Source organism: Abramis brama (genome assembly GCF_963993115.1).
Source record: "Abramis brama genome assembly, chromosome: 18".
Taxonomy (NCBI): Eukaryota; Metazoa; Chordata; class Actinopteri; order Cypriniformes; family Leuciscidae; genus Abramis; species Abramis brama.
The window spans coordinates 20,868,463-20,893,764 of record NC_139980.1 but is presented as its reverse complement, the minus strand read 5'-3'; the positions used below and the strand labels follow the sequence as shown (position 1 = coordinate 20,893,764).

General features: G+C 40.8%; 1 protein-coding gene across 1 annotated transcript in view; it reads right to left on the bottom strand.

The window, feature by feature from the left end:
* The window catches only part of nrxn3b (neurexin 3b), a 436,638-nt gene that overhangs the window by 312,339 nt on the left and 98,997 nt on the right, over positions 1-25,302 (bottom strand). The window contains exons 8-9 of the mRNA XM_084091093.1: positions 15,995-16,433; positions 13,590-13,973 (exon numbers count right to left, since the gene is read on the bottom strand). Of these exons, the coding sequence (XP_083947219.1) occupies positions 13,590-13,973; positions 15,995-16,433 (823 nt within the window). The remainder of the gene's footprint in view (positions 1-13,589; positions 13,974-15,994; positions 16,434-25,302) is intronic.

Genomic DNA, 25,302 nt, shown 5'->3' with positions numbered 1-25,302 from the left:
AAAACATTGCGAGCAAATGTCGAATTGTTGTTTGAAATATAAATCAACAACGTAAGAGGCTTTAGGCTTTTCTGACCCTGCATTTAGATGTACATTACACACTGTCTAATGCAGCTCAAAGGAGGCACTGTGAATTTGCATTGCAATTTCATTCTAAGAGGCTATTAAATGTGAAGCGACAACATTGAAACACTACTTTCAATATATTAAAATACACCAGTAGTTGGTGGCAAGTCAGCCTGATAATGATTGAATACCAATTTACTCATTTAGGCTAACGATAAGCAAATTACATAATTATACCATTAAAAAAAAAAAAAAAAAAGATATATATATATATATATATATATATATATATATATATTATATATATATATATATATATATATATATAAAGGCAGGATCACTTACTGGTGGAACCCAAACGGAAGTCCAGTCCTGGCTGTATAATCAAACAATAAAAACGAGAAACAATGCATGCCATCAATAACATTTATTGATTCCACAGGAACTTGATCCAGTTTCCCCCATTTTTACTAATAACTACTTTGTGTTAATTCAGAGGACAGTAAGGCAAACTATTGAGCATGAACTCGAACAAGATCAATTAAGATTTTCAAAGCAATTTGGAACTCTACTTGGTGGAAATTGACAGCACGTTCAAAAAGAGATAATGCATCATGCTGCAGTAGCATTATGGGGTGCAAGCTGTGCGTCAACCAATGGGAGGAAACATCTACACAGTGCCCTAAATGCCACTCCGAAGAGTACAGCATCACTGAGGCTGCGGGTCTCTCCAGAGCCCTTGACGCAACTAAAAATATTGTTTAATTTTCAATTCAGTGTTTCAATGAGTTTCAACTTTTGGGGAGAATCCATTTCAGTCATCAGAGGACCAGGATGCTGTGGAGAGGCAGTTCTCTTACGAGAGGTTCTCTCGTACTGCGTAATAGCTTACGCTAGGGGAAAAACTCTTTTCCACGGGATAGTGAAGCCAAAAAAAAAATTATCCTTAATTTTATAATACTGTAAAACGCGTTGCAGCAGCATGCAGACATGGGCGAGACGGCTCGCGCGCCCATTGGCTGCTCTGCGGCAACTGCACCAGCCTATCGAGGGAGACCCCTCATGACGTCAGATCCAATGAGGGCGCTTTGCGCCCTCCGCGTCATGTCCCGCCGAAACGGGCGGGGCTTCGGGCTATAAATATAGCCTCGGGAGGCTGGTCTAGCTGATTTTTCATCTCTTCAGCGAAGCTCACGCATCGCTGGATCCCGAGAGGAAGAAGCCGCGCCGTCTGATAAGCCTTCTGCGGGACGAGCTTTCGACCTGAAGCAGCTGGTCGACAACTCGCCGCCTTCAGTCGCCGTTCCCGCTCTCGCTTTCCGGCGTCTATATCCTTTTTCTCTGCTGTGTGTTCCGAGACTGCACCGTCGCCCGCTGCGTTGCCGCGCCGTAAAAAGCGCCGCGCTCAGCGGGCCCCGGAACCACCTCCAACCCGCGAAAGCTCGCCGGTGCACCCGCCAGCTTCGCCGCCAGCTTCACCCGAGTCTCTCACTGCCGGTCAGCGGCCGCTGTCTGCCGCCGCGTCCGCCATAGACTACGAGGAAACCGTGTGTGTGGAGGAGGATACCTGCTCTCTTCTAGCGTCGGGCAGTGAGGACTGGTCGAGCTCTGCGGACCTTGCACCTTCTTCTCACCGGCCCTCTGGGAAAAGAGCCAGCATTGAAGCAGAGCTCATGCGTCTGCTCGAGCAGGCCGTCGCCAGCCTCGGCCTTGAGTGGTCGACCCTCCAGGAGCCTGCACACATACGACTGGACGGTTGTTTTCTGCAAAGGGACCGTACTTCGACGCCTTCACGACCAGCGCCCTTTCTTCCTGAGCTTCATGAAGAAGTCGCTAAGTCCTGGAGTGCTCCATTTTCAGCCAGAATGCGCACTTCCGTGTCTTCAGCATTCTCCGTAGTCGACGGTGCTAAAGACAAGGGGTATCATTCTCTCCCTCCCGTGGAAGAGGCTGTAGCTACCCATCTTTGCCCGCCCTCTGCTGGACGGCGCGCTAAGACGGCGCTACCATCCAAAACCTGCCGCACAACGTCAACCTTGCACAGTCGCGCTTACACCGCCGCCGGGCAGGCTGTCTCTGCGCTACATTCCATGGCCATATTACAGATCTTCCAGGTCAAGCTTCTCCGAAAAATGGACGAGGAAGGACCGGAAGCTGTTAGCCTGGCGGATTTGAGGAGCGCGACGGACCTCGCTCTTCGCGACACTAAATCCGCTGCGCAGGCCATAGGGCGGAACATGGCTTCTATCACCGTGGCCGAGAGACACCTCTGGCTCACGCTTTCTGAGATGTCGGACTCGGAGCGCTCCGCGTTCCTCAACGCCCCCGTCTCTCCCGTTGGCCTCTTCGGATCTTCTGTCAAGGACTTCGCGGACAGATTCGCTGAGGTACAGAAGACATCGCAGGCCATGAAGCATTTCCTGCCCAAGCGCTCTAGCTCCACAGTAGGTCGCTCTAAACAGCCGTCTGCTCGCAGCTCTCAGCCGCAAGCGCCGTCAGAACCGGCAACAGAGGCAGCGCTCTTGGCTCTACCAGCCACCACCCCCTTCTGCATGGGCCACGGCCGAAGGTCGAGTTAAAGCCTGAGGCCTCGAAGTCTTCCTAGCCAGCCTAGGAAAACGACGGTGTTCAAGTCCCGCCGCGGCTGGACTTCCACCAAAAATTTTCGCTCGTTCAGTTCCAGTAATTGCGACTGTTCCAGTGTACTCTGCAGTAAGCAAGTCGGTGACACAGCCCGCTTGCCTGCACACAAACGCCGTTTTTACGGCGACCCAGATAAATCCCATAAAGAGTGTATTTTCTGGTGTCCCGGCCACGGCCGATGGTGTTATGAGTGTAGTAAAAATGCCCACTGCCCAGTGCTCATTCCTACACACAAGCACAGCCCGCCACACACGGCTCACACAAATAAAATCGACTCATGTCGATTGTGCACTAGATGTAGTGAATGTGCCCACAACCCAGTGCCCACAAACACTACACGCTGCATGTCTCACGGTTATCAGCACGCCCCCAGCCTCACACGCCGCAAGCACGGCGTTTGTATTACAGCACACCGGTGCTCTTCGCTCGCCACTAGATCGCGACCAGAGCCCAGATTTCATTCTACCCCTAGCTACTCACGCGAACGCGTGGGCAGAGCTTCCCGGGATATCAGAATGGGTGCTGAACATTATAAAGAGAGGCTATTCGCTACAGTTTGTTCGACGCCCGCGACGTCAAGCGGCGCGAATCGAAACTACGGTGGAAGAAAAAGTAGCACATCTACTTCGAGCCGAAATAGCGAAATTATTGAGCAAAGGGGCTATAGAACCCTTATCACAAGCTCAGAGCGAAGGAGGCATGTACAGCAGATATTTTCTGGTACCCAAAAAAGACGGGGGTCTCAGACCCATTTTAGATCTAAGACGGCTGAACAAAGCACTTCTGAAGCGACGGTACAGAATGCTCACAACCAAGAAAATCCTTGCGCAAATTCGCCAAGGGGACTGGTTTATGTCAATAGATCTGAAAGACGCTTATTTCCAGATACAAATAGCGTCACGTCACTGGCGGTTTTTGAGATTCGCCTTCGAGGGCCAGGCATATCAATACACAGTCCTGCCGTTTGGCCTGTCCCTAGCACCTCGTACATTCAGGATGTGCATGGACGCAGCACTCGCACCCCTGAAGCTCCGGGGTATGCGAGTTCTGAATTATTTGGACGATTGGCTGGTTCTAGCTCGATCACACTCAGAGCTCATAGAACACAGGACCATATTACTCGATCACCTCGAGAATTTAGGTCTCAAAGTCAATTGGGCGAAGAGCTCGCTGTCCCCCAGTCAGAAAATATCTTTTCTGGGGACAGAACTGGACTCGCTGTCTATGACAGCACAACTGTCGCAACAGCGCAGACTCAGTATTCAGCGCATGACGAAAACTTTTCACCACGGCGCTCTGGTGCTGCTCAAAAAGTTTCAGAAGATGCTGGGTCTCATGGCTTCAGCTTCTTCAGTACTTCAGTTGGGTCTGCTTCGCATGCGCCCACTGCAGTACTGGCTAAAAGCGTGCGTGCCGCGCCGAGCGTGGACCTCCGGTCTCTTGCGCCTCAAGGTCGATCAGAAATGCATCTCAGCTCTGAAACCTTGGACAGCGACCGGTTGGTATCGGTCAGGTGTAAGCCTGGGGACTTCCTCGAGTGTGAAGGTGGTGTCTACAGACGTCTCAACCTCGGGATGTGGAGCGCTGCTCGAGGGCAAACCGTTCTTCGGCCAGTGGTCAGAACGGGAAAAGCTTCTACACATAAATTGCCTGGAAATGATGGCAGTCGACAACGCGCTGAGGCGTTTTTGTCCCCAGATAAACGGGCACCACGTCTTGGTCCGTTCGGACAACATGTCGGTGGTGGCTTATATACAGTGAGGAAAATAAGTATTTGAACACCCTGCTATTTTGCAAGTTCTCCCACTTGGAAATCATGGAGGGGTCTGAAATTGTCATCGTAGGTGCATGTCCACTGTGAGAGACATAATCTAAAAAAAAAAAATCCAGAAATCACAATATATGATTTTTTAACTATTTATTTGTATGATACAGCTGCAAATAAGTATTTGAACACCTGTCTATCAGCTAGAATTCTGACCCTCAAAGACCTGTTAGTCTGCCTTTAAAATGTCCACCTCCACTCCATTTATTATCCTAAATTAGATGCACCTGTTTGAGGTCGTTAGGTGCATAAAGACATCTGTCCACCCCATACAATCAGTAAGAATCCAACTACTAACATGGCCAAGACCAAAGAGCTGTCCAAAGACACTAGAGACAAAATTGTACACCTCCTGGCTCCTCCAAGGCTGGAAAGGGCTACGGGGAAATTGCCAAGCAGCTTGGTGAAAAAAGGTCCACTGTTGGAGCAATCATTAGAAAATGGAAGAAGCTAAACATGACTGTCAATCTCCCTCGGACTGGGGCTCCATGCAAGATCTCAGCTCGTGGGGTCTCAATGATCCTAAGAAAGGTGAGAAATCAGCCCAGAACTACACGGGAGGAGCTGGTCAATGACCTGAAAAGAGCTGGGACCACCGTTTCCAAGGTTACTGTTGGTAATACACTAAGACGTCATGGTTTGAAATCATGCATGGCACGGAAGGTTCCCCTGCTTAAACCAGCACATGTCAAGGCCCGTCTTAAATTTGCCAATGACCATTTGGATGATCCAGAGGAGTAATGGGAGAAAGTCATGTGGTCAGATGAGACCAAAATAGAACTTTTTGGTCATAATTCCACTAAACGTGTTTGGAGGAAGAAGAATGATGAGTACCATCCCAAGAACACCATCCCTACTGTGAAGCATGGGGGTGGTAGCATCATGCTTTGGGGGTGTTTTTCTGCACATGGGACAGGGCGACTGCACTGTATAAAGGAGAGGATGACCGGGGCCATGTATTGCGAGATTTTGGGGAACAACCTCCTTCCCTCAGTTAGAGCATTGAAGATGGGTCGAGGCTGGGTCTTCCAACATGACAATGACCCGAAGCACACAGCCAGGATAACCAAGGAGTGGCTCTGTAAGAAGCATATCAAGGTTCTGGCGTGGCCTAGCCAGTCTCCAGACCTAAACCCAATAGAGAATCTTTGGAGGGAGCTCAAACTCTGTGTTTCTCAGCGACAGCCCAGAAACCTGACTGATCTAGAGAAGATCTGTGTGGAGGAGTGGGCCAAAATCCCTCCTGCAGTGTGTGCAAACCTGGTGAAAAACTACAGGAATCGTTTGACCTCTGTAATTGCAAACAAAGGCTACTGTACCAAATATTAACATTGATTTTCTCAGGTGTTCAAATACTTATTTGCAGCTGTATCATACAAATAAAAATAAAAATCTAAAAAAATTTTAGTTAAAAAAATCATACATTGTGATTTGTTTTTTTTTTTTTTAGATTATGTCTCTCACAGTGGACATGCACCTACGATGACAATTTCAGACCCCTCCATGATTTCTAAGTGGGAGAACTTGCAAAATAGCAGGGTGTTCAAATACTTATTTTCCTCACTGTAAATCACCATGGGGGTATCAGATCCAAAGCCCACAATCTGCGCTCGCTGAGACCAGCGCACGTGCCAGGACACTTGAATGTGGGACCAGACAGACTGTCCAGGAACAACGTTCCAGCAGGAGAATGGTCTTTACATCCACAGACAGTCCAACTGCTGTGGAAAACATTCGGCAGAGCGAAGATAGACCTGTTTGCATCTCAAGAAAACGCTCACTGTCCAGAGTTTTTCTCCAAGAGCAGGGATGCACTGGCCCACGTCTGGCCCCGCTGCCCGCTCTATGCGTTTCCCCCTGTCACGCTCCTGCCCCAGGTATTAGAGCGGATCAGGGAAACCAGATGCTCAGTGTTACTCGTGGCTCCGTTCTGGACGAACCAAGCCTGGTTCCCAGTTCTGATGCAGCTGACGAGTACCGCCCCATGGCCGATACCAGTGAGGAGAGATCTCCTCTCGCAGGTCAATGGCTCGATCTGGCATCCTTGCCCGGAGCTTTGGTCCCTACATGCGTGGGCCATCAACGGGTACCCGTTAACCTCCCAGTGGGAGTGTTAAACACGATCATGCAGGCTAGAGCCCCGTCTACTAGGCGGCTCTATTCCTCGAAATGGTCTGTGTTCTCTAGCTGGTGTACAGCTCGCGACATATCACCCTCAAACTGCGGTGTGTCGGAGATTCTTTCTTTTCTACAAGAGCTACTGGATAAGGGCAGAGCCCCATCCACGCTCAAAGTTTATGTGGCGGCCATAGCAGCGTTCGCTGAACCAGTGCTTGGCCAGTCATTGGGAAGGAACGATCTGATCATTCGCTTCCTTTGAGGAGCTAAGAGGATGAATCCTCCCAGACCTCCCTCAGTTCCCATGTGGGACCTTTCCACGGTTCTGGAAGCCATGAAAGGCGCCCCATTCGAGCCAATTCAGTCAATAGACTTAAAACACTTGTCTGTCAAGACAGCGTTTCTTCTGGCTCTCGCTTCAGTGAAGTGCGTGGGGGACTTACAAGCGCTCTCAGTGAGCGCGACGTGTATGGAATTTGGGCCTAATGGCTCTAGAGTCATACTCAAACCAAGGCACGGGTATGTTCCTAAATCCCTCAACACACCGTTTAGGGCACAGGTGATTTCCCTGTCAGCCCTGCCGGTTTCTGAGGAGGAAGGGGACGCGAGCTTCCTTTGCCCGGTCAGAGCATTAAGAGCCCACGTGTCTCGCTCATCCGTGTTTAGGCAAACGGAGCAGCGCTTTGTTTTGTTCAGCGGACGTTCTAAAGGACTAGCCGTGTCAAAACAGAGTCTATCCAGGTGGATAGTTGATGCAATAGCGCTGGCTTATATATCTAAGGGCCTGCAGTGCCCGTTAGGTATTAAAGCGCACTCCACGAGAGGCATGGCCTCTTCGTGGGCTTGGTCTAGTGGGATTGCCTTACAAGATATCTGTATGGCGGCAGGCTGGGCCTCCCCGTCTACATTTATTAGGTTTTACAACCTAGAAGTTCCTGCTCTGCAGGCTAGGCTGCTCACGGTTTAATAACTCAGTATTTTCTGCCCGGTGCTATCGGCTCAGAATGCTGAAACTGCTAGAGCATCGATCTCTGATTGACTATATGACTCTGTGGGCAGTGTGTAAGTCCCCTAATACTCATCAGTCCAGGCCGACTTCGCCCTGGCTGTGTGGAACACTTGATATAATTACTCTTAGTGGAGTACTACATTTTACAGGAATGATGCTATTCTAGCCCCTCTTCCCGGATTCTAGTGAGTCCCATGTGATTATGCACTATATGAGCCCCGGGCACCTGCCCTTGCACGCACGGCGTTTTGCACTGTGTTCCCCTAGCATAAGCTATTACGCAGTACGAGAGAACCTCTCGTAAGAGAACGTACTCGGTTACTAACGTAACCTCGGTTCTCTCTAGAGAGGGAACAAGTACTGCGTATCTTGCCGTGCATGCATCACGCTCTGGTTCGCTTCGGCAATGAAAAACCAGCTAGACCAGCCTCCCGAGGCTATATTTATAGCCCGAAGCCCCGCCCGTTTCGGCGGGACATGACGCGGAGGGCGCAAGGCGCCCTCATTGGATCTGACGTCATGAGGGGTCTCCCTCGATAGGCTGGTGCAGTTGCCGCAGAGCAGCCAATGGGCGCGCGAGCCGCCTCGCCCATGTCTGCATGCTGCTGCAACGCGTTTTACAGTATTATAAAATTAAGGATAATTTTTTTTTGGGCTTCAGTATCTCGTGGAAAAGAGTTTTTCCCCTAGCGTAAGCTATTACGCAGTACTCGTTCCCTCTCTAGAGAGAACCGAGGTTACGTTAGTAACCGAGTACGTTTTCTATGCAGTGTCCTGACATTTCATCTCTTTTTGAACGTGCTGTCAATTTCCACCAAGAAGAGTTCCAAAATGCTTTGAAAATCTTAATTGATCCTGTTCGAGTTCATGCTTAATAGTTTGCCTTACTGTCCTCTGAATTAACACAAAGTAGTTATTAGTAAAAATGGGGGAAACTGGATCAAGTTCCTGTGGAATCAATAAATGTTCTTGATTTTATTGTTTCGTTTTTATTGTTTGATTATACAGCCAGGACTGGACTTCAGTTTGGGTTCCACCAGTAAGTGATCCTGCCTTTATATATATATATATATATATATATATATATATATATATATATATATTTTTTTTTTTTTTTTTTCATGGTATAATTATGTAATCTGCTTATTGTGAGCCTAAATGAGTAAATTGGTATTCAATCATTATCAGGCTGACTTGCCACCAACTACTGGTGTTGTTTAATATTTTGAAAGTAGTGTTTCATGTTGTCACTTCACATTTAATAGCCTCTTAGAATGAAATTGCTATGCAAATTCACAGTGCCTCCTTTGAGCTGCATTAGACAGTGTGTAATGTACATCTAAATGCAGGGTCAGATGCTGCTTCTGTGCCACCTATACTGCAAAGCTGGGTATTTGTTCATACAGAGTTAATCAGACAGCCTAAAGCCTCTTACGTTGTTGATTTATATTTCAAACAACAATTCGACATTTGCTCGCAATGTTTTTCTTACAAGAAACCTCACCATTCTGCAGGAATGGATATTACATATAGATTACATATACCAAAGATTTTACATATAAACTGGGTCAGCATACTGTTAATTACAGTTAGTACCATGGGAAGTAGGGCTGCTGAGCGTGACCCCTGGCGTGGAGCCCATGAAGAAATATGGTTGGGGATAAAAGTTCACACAAACAAAACCAAGAAACTGTGGTGTTTTGCCTATAGGCATACATATTTCTGTCAGGTTTGGCATAGACGAAGCAGACAGAATGGTAAGTTAAATGCTTTAATTTGCAGAATGGATCGGTACAGCGAAACAGGGGAGTAAACAGTAAGTTGAATTTCAGATGATAGCTTAACTGAAGTGTAACCAAGTCTCTCTCTCTCTTTCTCTTGCAGATGATGATGAAGGAGTTCCTTAGAAGACGGAATGGTGATTGGCTGAGAAGATCGGGATCGAAGGTAGGTATACAGGTAAGTATGGCAGAGAGTCTGTGTCATGTATAGACGAGATCAGACAATGACTGAATGTTTGTAGCAGGTATATATGGGTGAACTGATGATGAGGTCCAGGTGACGGTGATTAGTAATCAGGTGACAATGAGCGTGTGAATGACTGAGTGGGCGGAGTGAGGGAATGAGTGGAAGGAGATGGTGATGGAATCCTGACAATTACGTGTGTTTGTTTTTATTTATGCTGTATTATAAAATACCCATATTATAACAAATAAATAAAATATATTTGGAAATTGCCCTTTAAAACGAAGGCTCAGTTTGTGGTTCACAATTATTTGATTAAAAACAACAAAAACAATAAAACAAAGACAAAGTCACTTATATTAAACACTTTTTTTATTTATGCTTTTGTTAACAGAAGGTATCTTGCGCCTTTAATTGCCTCCGCTATCGTCCTGTCAATCATCTGTCTCATTCTCGCGGGTCGCGGCTATGATTACAGTTTCAGTAAAAATGTATTTCACCATCATCGGTACCCACCCTCAGCCGATTGGCATTACAGTATTTGCAATCACCATCCCGTGGCAAAACGGAGCGTCTAAAATAAAAGTTCTGACTGCTGACTGAACATTGGTCAGTGAGCCTCTCCCACTCGGCGCTGTCAAGCGCAGCTTCACCACACAGATTTAACTCCGCACAGCTAAATAAAACAGGCTGGTGGCAGACTAATAATTAATATTTCTGATGTAAAAATTTCTGTGAAACGTGTAAAGTTGCACAGAAGAAAGCCCAATAGGACCTGCCCTGTACAGTTTAAGAATCTGTAGCCATAGTAGAGGACTATTATTTTGTTGAACAGACCTGAGCGACAACTGAGGACGTCACATGCTCAGACTTGCTTGACCAATTGGCGGAAGGGGGCGTGTCAGGCCGCCTACATGTGGAAAACGAATTTTGAAGTCATTTATTCGTTTTTTGCCTGTGAACTAAAAAACGAAAAAACGAATAAAGGGGTGACTTCCGTTTTTGGTTTATAAATGAAAAACGAATTGACTGAAGTTCAAAGACTCTCTTCATTCTTTGTTCAAAAAGGAATAACGATAAAATGATCGCCAAAAACGAAAAACGGCCGTTTTTAATTGGTTTTTCGTTTTTTGATTCTGACACCAAAAACGGTTATTTGGTTTTTCGTTTTGAAACAAAAAACAGAAAAACGGTATTTTCGTTTTATAATTACAAACGAATTACGGATTATCCAGAGATCCTCTGACCCTTATGGTTAGCAATATTTCTATGATTTCAGTTCAACTGTACATTCAAATCCTGATTAAGAAATAATAACATTTGGTTGACCAGACAAAGCCTGACATTGAAATTGATTCAAAATAGAGAAAATGTCAACTATGTTACACTGTACAGCCAACTCCTGAATAACATATTTGTTATGACAGTAGGTCATAACAAATATGTTATTCAGGAGTTGGCTGTACACAGATGTTTTTTTTTTGTGTGACTGTGTCCACAGATGATATTGAATTGTTTGCCTTTTTTTTTTATATATATATATTAATTCAACCTTCCATGTGCCAGAGGAGACTGACTGTCAAGTGCATGAGCTAACAATGTGTGCAATAGTTAATGTGTCCAGTTAACTATGATACTTGTGCTGCTTCTGTCTATTTTATATGCACACAGGTTGGATTTTGCATAAAATCTCTTTAAATTACCAAAATTAAGGCAGATTTCAGATAAAAAACAAAACAAAAAAACAGAGTTCTGTCCTTTGTGACCGTTTTTATTGAGAAAGCATATTGTTTTTGTACTTTTTATGTGAAATGTACACCCAATTATAGAATGAGCTATAATCTTTCTAAAAATATATTTAGCTTGAAAAGTGATCTTGTGCTATATTCTTTAAAATAAATGCCACTTGCTTTTAAATTTTGATACTAAGACTTTTTTTTAGTGCAGCCTGCGTCTGCAAAATTGTTTTGGGGTCACTGCACAAAAAATATTTTATTTTACATATAAAATAATGAATATTTCCAAGTTCAAACATAACCACCAAAAGTTACATCATTAATCAGAGGCTGTGTCCGAAATCGCCCCAATACCCTTATATAGTGCACTATTTGAGGAGAGAGCCATTTGTAGTAGTGTCCACAACCATGGTGGACATTATCGAGTGCATTCCTTCAACCCCATGGGGTTGAATTCCCGTGTCTCGCCAGAAGATGGCATTCACAGAGCAATCATACAGGTCTACAAGTAAGTTCCTTTGTCATTTTCTTTTTAAATTAAATTGTTTAATTATGGTTTACACAAGCACGATACAAATGCACACTGTCAGCTTTTTTTTAGTTTTATTCCCTTATAAAAAAGATTATTCAAGTGTGCTATTAGTATACATCTTTTAAACTAAAAAATGAGAAAGTATATTTTCAGACTAATTTTTATGTACTTCTCAGAAATATACTTTATGTACTTCTCAGAAATATACTTAAAATTGAGTTAAAGTATACTTGACTTATACTGACACAAAAGTCTAAGTATATTTGGCCAATATTTGAACTCAATATTTTGATCAAGATATACTTAAAAGTATAATTAAGTATTCTAAGTATACTTGGCTTGTAGTTGTTTTTACTCTTTTGATTGAGTAACCAATTAAATACTTTTTTCACATAGTTTTATATACTGTCTTACAAACTTTGTAAGAAAACAGATATGTCAGATATGAGTATCTGAATTTTTGCAGGCTAGTCCACTGGTAGTGTACTTAGGAATTTACTTCAAATCTACTTTACTCGTTCCCCGCCATTGACTGAATTTTCAGGCTATCCATGTTTTCACTGTTATATGGTAGAGGGCACTATTACACATCTTGAAATAGTACAGAATCTCTGGATCAAAACACAGGTGAAGAAGAAGCTGAAACAAGTGATAGAAGATTGTAAATGTAAAATAACGCGAACATTAAACAGCATATAAATCAAAACTGCCTAATGTTACCGAATGAAATGTCACCCCAGGAAGTGTTAAACGATCGTGAAGCTTTGGGGGTGTTGATGGACACAATCTACTCCATCTGTGACAAAAAATTAATTTTCTCAGTGTAAGTGTTGATAAAAAAGGATGCATGAAGCTATAAAATGTTTTTAAAATGGAAAGAGATAAAAGTACAGTTAAAGGTATATTTCAAGTATAAAATTAAAACCTAAATATGAACATATTAGTATACTTAATGTGCAAAAAAAATATAAATAATAAACTATAAGTATGATGTTATGTTTACTACAAGTATACTTGGCAGTATAAAACTACTAAACTAGGAGTTTACCGGGAGTACACTTCAAAGTGTACTTTCATAAACTAAAAAATGTGCCTAGAGTATTTGACTAGAAAACTTACAAGTATAATACTAGTACATTGATATTAGTATACTTAATACATAAAGTATACTTAAAAATATACTTAAACTTCACTTAAGTATACTTAATAAAAAATAAGTATACATCAAGTTCATTTTATTAACACAAGCACAAACTACACAAAAGTGGAAGCCCCTATAGCGTGCTCAATTAATATTATGTATAAATGACATAATATTTATCTGAATCATTTTAGCATGTCAATGTTAATGTATGTTAATGTGTTTGGTCTGGGTGGAATAGATCCAATAAATACACAGACACATTGCTGTGAGCATGCGAGATATGCTGCTTCATGAATAGTCACACATAAATCCGATAACATATCTAGGCAGGTGGAGCTGGAGGAGGTGGAGGTGGAGGGTTTCAGAGGAACTTTCATAGTGTGCTGCAGGATCAGCTTACAGCGAACACTGAACCAGACTATTTAAATTGTGTAACCCTACTCTTAGTCTCAGCCTCTGAGGGTGAGCCCATGGGCCGCCTAAAGCCAAATGGCAGGCAAGCAGTCAGGCTACGCAAGACTACCCTGCTCTCGAACAATGGCATGACTCACCTCTCTCACAGGTTCGCTCCCAGTATCCCGTCCCGGTGCAGTCACAGATGAAGCGATTCCAGCCCTCTTTGCAGATGCCGTTGTTTTTGCAGGGGTTGCTGTCGCACTGTTTGCCTGTTACTTTGCTGCAGGATGACTTGATTCCGACTCCGTTCTGGGCCTCGGCGATCTGACGAATGTCTTTACTGCGTCCATCTATGAAGAGATCACGGATGCAGCCCACAAAGCCATAGTTCAGCATGGCGGTCCACAGTTCGGTGGGGAGAATCAGGCCAGCGCGGTTGTCCGGGAGTCCTCCGAGATATAGGTCACCCTCGAGGTCCAGAATCTCATTCTCTCCGCTGGCGGTGAATGGAGTCCGACGGCTGTTCACAGAGATGATACCTGTTCAAAACAAAAACAGGCTATCAAGTTTGACAAAATAAGCTCAGCCAAAAGAAGGCGGCTGACTGTAAAAAAATTTAAATAATAATAATAATAATATATTATATATATATATATATATATATATATATATATATATATATATCATATATATATATATATATATATATATATATATATATATATATATATATATAATATATATATATATATATATATGATGATCCAGCGGAGACATTTGGTGCGCATTATAAAAATTTACATTTGACCACAGAATGCTGCTAACCATACAAAATCAAGTATTCCAGAGAAGTGTAATAAATACAGTTATAGAAATAGATACGTACATTTGTGTGTATGTATGTGAGTTAAAGTGTTCTGACACAATTATGTACTAAAGGATACAGGCAGGCAGGAGGTTCAGAATAGAAACATCAATATAGTCCAGTGTGGAGGCAGTGTCAGATTGAGGGGGCATTCTGAGTTCTTCCACTAGTCTGTATTATGCAAGTATTCTTGGTCCCTCAACACCCACATGTCTATATATCTGTCTCAGCCCTTTGGTGCTGAGAAATACAAGTTTCTAGGGACTTCCATGACTGCTATTAATCAGACAAGGAGCCAAACTGCCATTTCTGAATAGATATACAGTAGGGTCTGGGAAGAAAAGTGATTCAAATATACAGAGTCTAAAATATTATATCATCATTCTACAACATAACTTTTAGTTGATCTAAAAGTTTCAGAACCTGAAAGCTTTCTGTTCATTTCCAGGTTTAAATGAAAGAAATATCAGATTTCCAGTGTTGTCTCAGACCTTTAGACTACTGAGTATAACATGACCAGAGGCAAAAAACATAAGAGCCACCCTCTTGTGACTTTAATGTGAAAGTGTCCGTTATCCAATATTAAGTTTGTGACAAAATAATAACAATTCTGCACTGTAATATTCTACTGAACAGATTCTCCTAAGTAATAATAAAAACATCCACACATTTATGCTGCTAGATGACTTTTTATTGAAGTCTTTGAGAGGACACATTTTCATCTGCTGTGAAAAGGATTTGGAATAAACCCTAATAACAGCTCTTAATACAGAGAAGTTTACAATGAAGATACGATTTAGAATAGATTACTTTTGTGGATAAAAGTGCTACATTACCGACTTCTTTTTACTGAGAATTTGTTGCCAATTCATATTTTTAAAACTTTGAATAAGTTACATTATTTTTACAGTTACTTTTTAAGCTAAAAAAATAATAAATTATATTATGTCAATGTCTAAAGGACGTGAGAAAAAAAAAAGCCTCTTGTTCAGTTTACACCACGTCCCCTTGTAGCTTTATCTTGGGGTTTGTGCTGTAGGCGCTGGAAGAGAGTTCTAGTCACATGCTGTTGTTTTTGTAGACAACTTTGATATAATGTTTTGATAGTTTTGATGTTTTGATAATGAGACAGTTTTGATATAATGCTCTTTTTTTTTTTTGGACATTTTGTCACAACTTAATTTTTTTGTGTTCAATCCACCTAAACTCATTTTTGTTGACAACTAACTGGGCAGTTAATCTGCATGTAAGTTATTTTATGTGTTTTTCAGGGAAAGACATGCTAGTTTTTAATGTTCAGTTTCTCAAATGCTTTTGAATTTTGTGGTGTCTATGTCATACTAACCAGCAATCGTGCATTAAATTTGTTAAGTTGCCTCAACAAAACTTTATTTGTTTAAATTAACTTGTTTCGTTCTTATTGTACCGACCTAAACTAAATGTGTGGAAAAGCTTTCCTTAATTTAATTAAGTTCATTGAACAAACTATTTTCTGAGTGTAGGCATGACACAGAAAAAATAAAAAAAATAAAAAAATTGCTAAATTGCTTTTAGAAAACAATTACAGAATAATATTCAAAAAAAATCTTTAAAACAATATTTTAGTAAGCAAATTCATTAAGCATCATGCAGATCTGAGGGACCAAATTTATTTGTGTAAGAATTTTAAGTTCTGGAGAAATTGAATCTACTCACCTGATCTTCCATCTCTCTGAATGTCCACGTGGTGCCAGGCTCCGTCATTGACCTTACTCTGTGTGGCTTTGACTTTAATCGTTCCTGATCCCATGTCCAGCAGAAGATAAAGATTTCCATCTAGAAGTTCCACAGCGAAAAAGTCCACTTTGTTGCTCCTCTGGCTACGAGGATCCTTCTTGTCCTGGGGTTTACCTTGTGTAAAGAGGATTAGTCCATTGGGCTCTGAGGTGCGAAAGTCAAAGGAAATAGAGCCCACACGCTTGGTGTTCCACTTGGGCAGGCCGAGGAAGGATTCTGGCGTCTCAAAGGAGATGGGGTCTAAGGTAGGGACATTCTCACATTTAAACACCACATCCCCTTGTAGCTTCATCTTGGGGTCTGCAATGCGGGCCAGACGAGAGAGTTCCAGTCGTATGTCGTTGTTTTTGTAGACCACCTAGAGTTCAAGAAAAACATTATTGGCAAATGCAATTGGATCTTGGACAACCTGAAAACTAGAGCAGTATTTAGAGTAGAGTGGTATTTATTTTAAAGAAAGATACACATTTATCAAGCTAAATATTTAACAGGTTGTAGTACTGAGATGTTTTCTGGATGTCAAATTTTAGTGAAATATGTCCATAGTTAATATGACAAAATACACCTATTGTTACTCTGATAGGACAAATGTATGAACTCAACTCAAGTGGTAATTATTGCTTAATCCATTAAAAATCAATTTGATACCAGTTGGCCAGAAGTCATTGGGGGAAAAATTGCTTTTTTTTATTTTTTTTTATTTGAAGCGTAATCCGGAATCGTAATCAGCACAAGCAGGGGTCAAACACAGGAAGGCAGTCCAAACAAACAAATAAACAAACAAATAAACAAACAACCAAAACAGGCAGGGGTCAGAGGCAAAAGAGTAATCCAGGGAACAGGCAAGAAATCCAAAAACCAAGAGACATGAAACCAGGGAAAACACTCGGAAATGCAGTGCAACAAGATACAAAACTTCGCAGTGAGTGATGGGGTGAACCAGGCTTATATGGGGTGAACTAAACAAGAAGATGAGATACAGGTGAATGTGATAATGAGTGCTGATGAGTCCAGGCAGAGAATGATGGGAGATGTAGTCTGTGAGTGAACATGAAAGTCTGGTGTGGAGTGCCCTCTGGTGGCTCTCAAGGGCACTCCAGCTGGTGACCGTTACTTAGCTCACTAGAGAAAATGGCTTAGCATGAATATGTATTTAATCTTTTTTTTGTTTTGTTGCTGATTTGCTTTGATATTTTGTTTGTAATACAATGCATTTTATGCATTATGTAAGTAAGACATAAGGAGCCACTGATATATGTAAAGTAAATAACTATCCAAGATTATCAAAAAAAATAAAATAAAAAATAAATAAATAATTATATATATATATGTATATATATACTGTAGTAAAAATAAATAAATACATATTTTTTTTTATGTAAGAACTTGTTGAAAAAATTAAAAAAATTGTAACATTGCAAATGCTTATGTAAAATGCTTAAGAAAAAAAAGGTATCATTTTGCATTAAAAAAATGAATAAATAGAATATCTTCTAAGTCCTATTTTTAAATTACAGTATATGCCCTGAACCTATAGGTAAAAATAACACAGCTATTGAAGAGCAAAATCCCCCAATACGCTAGAATACATTAAAAGACATTCAAAGGATGTGCTGTGATATTGTGCCTAATTACCAAGGCAAAGACTCATATATAGAGTCAGCTATGCATTATAGCCAAATACAACACAATACAAACCGAGAAGAACTGTAAATTGAAATTCACTCAGGCAGAAAATTAAAAGGCTTTTTCCTTCTTTTCCTCAAAGAAAGAGCTATTACTGCTATATAGGACACTATGTGCACAGCAAACAGCAGTTCTGTTAGAGAACACAGCTGTCAGCAAACAGATTTTTGAAGCTCCAGGATTACAGATAATCCTGAAGATTTGACAGTAAATCAACACAGGTGCCCTGCGTTACTAACTACAGTGACTCAGAGAGAGAGAGAGAGAGAGAGAGAGAGAGAGAGAGAGAGAGAGAGAGAGAGAGAGAGAGAGAGAGAGAGAGAGAGAGAGAGAGAGATGAACTCTGGGAGGATATCTTTACTTCAGCAACACTAACATTATCACATTTATTTTCTCTACCTCTTATCTGTCACCAGCACAACTCCAATTATCATACACTTCCTAATCATCTGTGTTGCAGAGATGTGCCAATAGAGCAGGAGGTTTCCATGAAGTAAACAATTATATTGATTTTCCCAATTGAGAGATTTTAGCGTGTTGATATACAGTATAGTACCTTTCAGGGCAGACCCTTCAATGAGCTCCAAGATTATGGCAAAATAAAGCACTTGTCTAGCCTAAACTTCCTGTCTCAATAGGAAATATATCAACAAAAAAAGGAAAACTGCACTGGCCAAGGCATTGCACTGGGTCTTCAAGAATACTAGGTTACTTTCAGAAATGAAATGACAACTTTGCATGGTATGTGTGTTCTTAATAAAGCCCGTCTATAAAGGCCAGACTAACATCCTGACACTACAATGCCAATTTTAAACCACTACAGTTATGCTACAACGTAGGGGAAAAATCTCTTCTTTCTATAGTCCCTGGTGAAACAAAAGCGCAAACCCTCTTCAAAGCAGAAACCAAGAAAACGTTTCCTCAGCGCTTCTGTTACTTTCCTCCAATCAACTTTTCCTGCTCTGGAATGTAGTTATGCCTCGGGTTATGATTCCAGTGGCCATTACCTCTAGCCGATCGATGGCAGTATAATGGAAAATAATGTGTAGAGAGATGGTGTGGGTAGGGTAGTCCACAGACTCAGATACATTATCTAAAGCTACACCTTTGCTTTATCACCTTATCTTGGGGCCATCCTCTTTCCCCAGAGTGCCATTTATAATCAAAGTTGACCTTTACGACTCTATAGGCTCTCTGTCTTGACTCTCTCCCTCTGTGAGCAGGGGCTGCAGAGTATCGATCAGGATCTGGGAGTGGTGAGTAGACCCAAATCTATCTGGGCTCAGTATTCTTAGCATGTTATAGGGCATCTGACTGCTGTATTAGGCCTGGTATTATTGAGAAGTGGTACAAGTAGAAACATGTAGACACGTAAGGATAAGCGGACACTGATGGAGAAAATCTATATTTCAGAGTAGAAAAAAAGGAGTTGTTACAATGTAACACTGAACACATTTTAGAATACAGTAAACTAAATTATACAATTAATTGTTATCGTTAACTAGTCCTATCCTTTTAATCAGTACATCACAGATCTTAGTGAGCAAAAATCAATTATTGAGCAAGCAAAAAATAAGTAATAAAAACTATCTTCTTGACTTAATTATTATTCACAATTTGAGCTGTCAGATTGGATATTGTGGGAAGTGTCAGTTTTACGTCATTTGCCTTTGTGTGGTTATATCACACCTGTAAACAAAGAGGAGAAGGTCTAGCTATTACAGAGCATGCATGAAGCGTCGGTGCCATAACTAATGAACATTAACATAATGGATCAATCAAAAAGGAAACCATCTGAGGATCTGATGGCACAACAAAGAAATTTTGTTCAGAGAAGTCAAGGAAGTGACAGGCAAAGCCCGTAATACAACTCGTATCATCACTGGACTGTCTTTTCAAAGATGGCGTCAACTCTGAGACTTAAATGATTTAAAAACAACCCAGAGATGGCCCTTTTCTTGATCAACAAGTAATATATCTAGCAATCGTTATGTCAATGCCAGTGTTACCTAACTTTTAGTAATTAATTCCATTGAGTCAAAACAACAGCTGAAGACAAAAATTACAATGGAAGTCAATGGAAACCGAAACTGCCTGTTACCAGCATTCTTCAGAATATCTCCTTTTGTGTTTTGCAGAAGAAAGAAAGTCATACAGGTTTGGAATGAACGAAGGTGAGTGACTGATGACAAAATTTATATTTTTGGGGGTGGACTTTCCTTTTAAGGCCCATTCATTTACCCCAAGAATGACACACTTTTAAACACTGATCTAACTCTAGAATATCCAAGTCAACACCACAACTATTACAATATCTTCAGAATCACTTTCAGATAATTTTTAGTGATTTTTAGTTAAAAACATTTGTAGTAAATTAAAATCCTTGCTATTTTAAAGTGTGCACTCCACTAATGTTCACAGAACATGAATGAAGCAAGTTGGAGTAAAGAGACCGTTGGTATCAGCGATAATATAGTTATCATTATGGCTATCATTCTTGGTGTGACTGACACTTTAATCATGAGTTCTGTGCGTTCACATAATGTAAAACTCATTCATTTGTATTCATCTGTATGCGTAGAATGGTTTAGGCTGTTATCGGGATGCTGTTTAAAAGACACACTTTGCTCATTTGACCAAAGTTATTTTTTTATAATGATTTTTTTCTAGTGTCAATGGGTCTGTGGATGCTGAATTATGTACAAAAACTTGATTTGGAGGTCAAACTTGAAAACCTTTTTTTTTTTTTTTTTTTTCCTGTAATTCATTCTCTAATAAAGAAATATTGGAAGGGCCACTGTGTGCCTTTAACTTCTGTAAGAAAAGACACATGCAGCAATAGCAAACTGAAGATTGAATTTCCTATTGTATTATGAGATGAATTGTATTATGAGATGGAGTACACAATGTCATTGCATCCAGAGAAGTACTAAAATTATCTGCGCAAAAACAAACGTCATATTTGGTATCATGGTAGAGTTTGTTCATCTCCTGCTGTCAAATGTGCAGACAACATCAGCAGCCACAAGCTCATCACTGAAACTCGAGCCAATAATCATCACCCCAGACTTCCTGTTCTCCACTGTCTGCTGTCACATGACCACTGAGACACATGACCACACAAAGGCCATGAGTGCATCTCGCTCAGGGCAGAAACAACTACGAACAGCATCAGAAACTCTGCTTTCATTAGCATGCATCCACATTTACCCTGCATGCACCAGGAGGGTGATATTACAATAGTTTTTGTAGAATAATTTTGTGTGGCAGAATTTAGTGCTGATTTAGTGCTGAATGCTTGGCTTTTGTGGATGTTATTAGGAAGTTCATATGAAGTTTTGGGTGGTTGCTTACTAGCCCATGTCAATAGAGCTCACCCCTAAGTCTCTATAGATATGAATTCTCCTACAATATCAGTACATACTTTTTTCTTTACCTATTTTATCCTATAGGTAATCTTGTCAACACTTTTCTTAGTACACCTCTCTTCAACAAGCTATGTGCTTTAAAAAAACAAAAACAAAAAAAAAGGTCCCGCAAAATGGCTTAAAGTCAGATGTTGTTTGTTTTTTTGCTGTATTAGCTATGTCAGATAAACTCACTGCTAAACAACCTATAAAAACAAAATGAACTATGAAATGTCACTTTCATGTAACTCAAATAAATCCAGAATAAGATACAAAGTGGACAAGACTGAATACAGAAGTCATACATAAGACTTTATGTAAATAACCTCTATTATGTTATGATTGGCTGGGTGTTCTAAACTTAATTTAGAAAAATCAACAGACTGCACAGAAGATTATAAGCACCAGAAAGAACAATGCCGAACGTCTACGTGTCTATAGTGCAAACACAACAGTGTGGGATGAGTTATGCAACATTGATAATAATAATGACACTATTGTCTTCTGTAGAGCTACTTATAATAACTGAACTTGTTACATAATTGATGAACTTTGCACTGTTATTGAACTTGAGCTGTCTCCTGTAGAGCTGCTTTACAGTTTATTTGTTTGTTTTTTTCTTTGTAATATTGATACTCTGTTACTGAACTTGATCTGAATAATGACTTATTCATGGATAATATTCATTAATAATTAATCATGACTATATTCTGTAGATCTGCTTTAAAGCTGAAATTGAATTTGTTTTGTAACAGAAGAATTTGTCAGTTTTTTTTCTTCTTCTTCTTTTTCTTCTTTGTATTATTGCAAAGCTTCTTTGAAACAATCTGTACTGTATAAAGTGCTTTATAAATAAATGTGGCTTCACTTGTGCTTCGGATATTTCAGATACATCAGCTATTTTGGAAAACCTGCCCCTAACTGCTTCGTGTGATTGGTCGCTGTCAGTTAAACAGAGTAAGAGTTACCTTTCCAAAGTAAGTGAGAACATTCTTGGCCCGAATAAACAGGAAACTGGACCAGGCTTTAAGTAATTTCTTAAAAATCTGACCTTGCAAAACTATATGTAAATTAAATCTGTTGTGATTGGCTATGGGAATTATTAAAATTAACATAGTTATCAATCTCATACAACTCTTAAATTGTGCACAATTTTATAAGCACCTGGCAGAATAATGGCAAACCACACACGACTTAATTACTCCAGGGGTTACTGAACCTTACTATCTTAAAGGGATAGTTCACAAAAAAAATCAATTCGGTCATCATTCATTTGCCCTCCTGTCATTCCAAACTCATAAGCATAAGCTCAAAAGTGAGAGGTTTGTTTGAACATGTCAAGAAAGTATGTTTGAGATTCTATTTACCTTACACTCACCGGCCACTTTATTAGTTGCTGTACACTAGATACTCTGTTTGTTAATGCAAATATGTAATCAGCCAATCACATGGCAGCAACTCAATGCATTTAGGCATGTAGACATCAATACGATCTGTTGAAGTTGAACAATGGTGATTTAAGTGACTTTGAACGTGTCACTATTGTTAGTGCCAGTCGGGCTGGTCTGAGTATTTCAGAAACTGCTGATCTGCTTGGATTTTCACGCACACCCATCTCTAGGGTTTACAGAGAATGGTCTGAAAAAACCATGTGCATCAGTTATGTGGGCGAAAATGCCTTGTTGATGCCAGAGGTCAGAGGAGAATGGCCAGATTGGTTTGAGCGCAAATGCAACAGTAACAACTCAACCATTACAATTGAAGTCTGCAGAAGCAGGAGACTAGAGCTGAACGATTTTGGAAAATAATCTAATTGCGATTTTTTTTAACCAATATTGTGATTGTGATTTAATATGTGATTATTTTTTAAGCTATTTATCTTCTGTATTATTCAACAAAGACAAGAAATACATCATAATTTAGTAGGGCTGGGAATCTTTAGGGACCTCAAGATCCATTACGATTCTTGATCTACATTTTATTCTTATTATTTAATCTTATTAATAAAACGTAATACTTTTTATAATTACATATGTATTTATAAGTCCTTTTTTTAAATAATTACACATTTGTAAGAATTGATTTGAAGACAAAAGCTGAGATAAAACTCACCCTACAATAAAGCAATAAAACGCACACTGGACAGAAGATCTCAAAGAAAGAGCACAGGACATTGTCTTATTCATCTCTGCATCACCCTCTCCCTCCTTCCTTCCTTTCCCCCTGATTCAAGTCACTAAAAGTTCACTGAGATTGTCTATATATCACATTATGATGTATCTTGTGAATCTATTGTTTTTCCTTTTCATGTTTGGTATCATTTTAAATGTCTCAGTGCGAATGGTAAAATGGTCTTAATTTCATTGCAGTCATTGGTATTATGAGAAAGATTGAAAACTTAGGAGAATTCTGTCCTCCTCTTTGGGTGGTGTCTCTTAAAGATATCTGGTAAATTTTTGAAGAAACATCTGAAATGCTGTTGATACTAAAATAAGAGATATCTGAGAATCACAACTAACTCTCCTAAGCTTCGGAAAAGTAACCACTGAGCAATATATATATTTTTTTCCTCTGCCAGCATCTCTTAACGGACAGCACATTGAAGCAGAAGAGCTACAGCAGCAGAAGACACACATCGGTGACACTCCTGTCAGATAAGAACAGGAACCTGAGGCTACAAGTCACACGGGCTCCCCAAAACTGGACAATAAAAGATTGAAAAAATGTTGTCTTGTCTGATGAGTCTCGATTTCTGCTGTGACATTCAGATGATCGGGTCAGATTTCGACGTAAACAGCATGAACGCATGGATCCATCGTGCCTTCTATCAGCGGTTCAGGCTGCTGGTGGTGTAATGATGTGGAGGAGATTGTCTTGCCACACTTTGTGTCTCTTAGTACCAACTGATCATCGTTTAAACGCCACAGTCTACCTGAGTATTGTTGCTGACCATTTCCCATCCCTTTATGACCACAGTATACCATCTTCTGATGTCTACTCCATGTCACAAAGCTCGAATACTCTCAAACTGGTTTTTGAACATGACAGTGAGTTCATATGGCCTCCACAGTCACCAGATCTCAATCAAATAGAGCTGCTTTGGGATGTAAAGGACGGGAGATTCACATCATAGATGTGCAGCCAACATATCTGCAGCAGCTGTGTGATGCTATTATGTCAATATGGAACAAAATCTCTAAGGAATGTTTCCAGTACCTTGTTGAATCTATGCCATGAAGAATTAGAGCAGTTCTGAAGGCAAAATGGGGTCCAACCCAGCCGGTACCAGCAAGTTTTACCTAATAAAGTGGTCAGTAATGTATGATCCTATTAAGATCCTAAGAGAAATGGTTATTAAACATTGTTACTAAACAAATAAGATACAATATTATAGCTGGGATGTTTCTGTATTACGGGCCTTGCAGAAAATCACAGAATGTTTTGTGGTACATTTGACATTCAGCCAAAAAGTTTAGACCCTTCATCAACGTTGTCATAAAATGGAGCGTGTAAATGAGGGACAATCTCTATCTCAGAGGACGCTTTGCTACACTCGCCCTAGCTTTAACTGAAATAAAGTGCCTGCCCTTTTTAGTACTCCTTGGGTAATTCTAACTCTGCAAGTCTTTCATCACTGTTGGCACAGACTGTGTCTCAGAATGTGGCAGGGACAGGCACACGGGCATCCACAGCTACGCAACTGATATTAATAGCTGGACTGGGGATAAAGAGAGAGAGAGAGAGCAGAGGAGAAACCAGTGGCAGATTAAACAGCAGAGACAAGGTGACCTTTCATTATGATGGTTATTATAGACCACCCGTGTGTGTCGGGTACTCCGAGCTGTGAGTGTCTGTGTGTGTCTCTGCATATGTGTGTGCATTTGTATGTGCTGGCTCCTAATGGAATCTACCTCTGGAGGTGGAAAACTCCATGATCGCAGCCATGAATGACCCTTTAGAAAAGGGAGGGTGTTTACTGCATGAAACAGCTATTTGGCCCTGATGACTACAGTTGGTTCTACGGTCTCTGTTTCATAATTACATCTATATATACATATATATACAGTGAGGAAAATAAGTATTTGAACACCCTGCTATTTTGCAAGTTCTCCCACTTAGAAATCATGGAGGGGT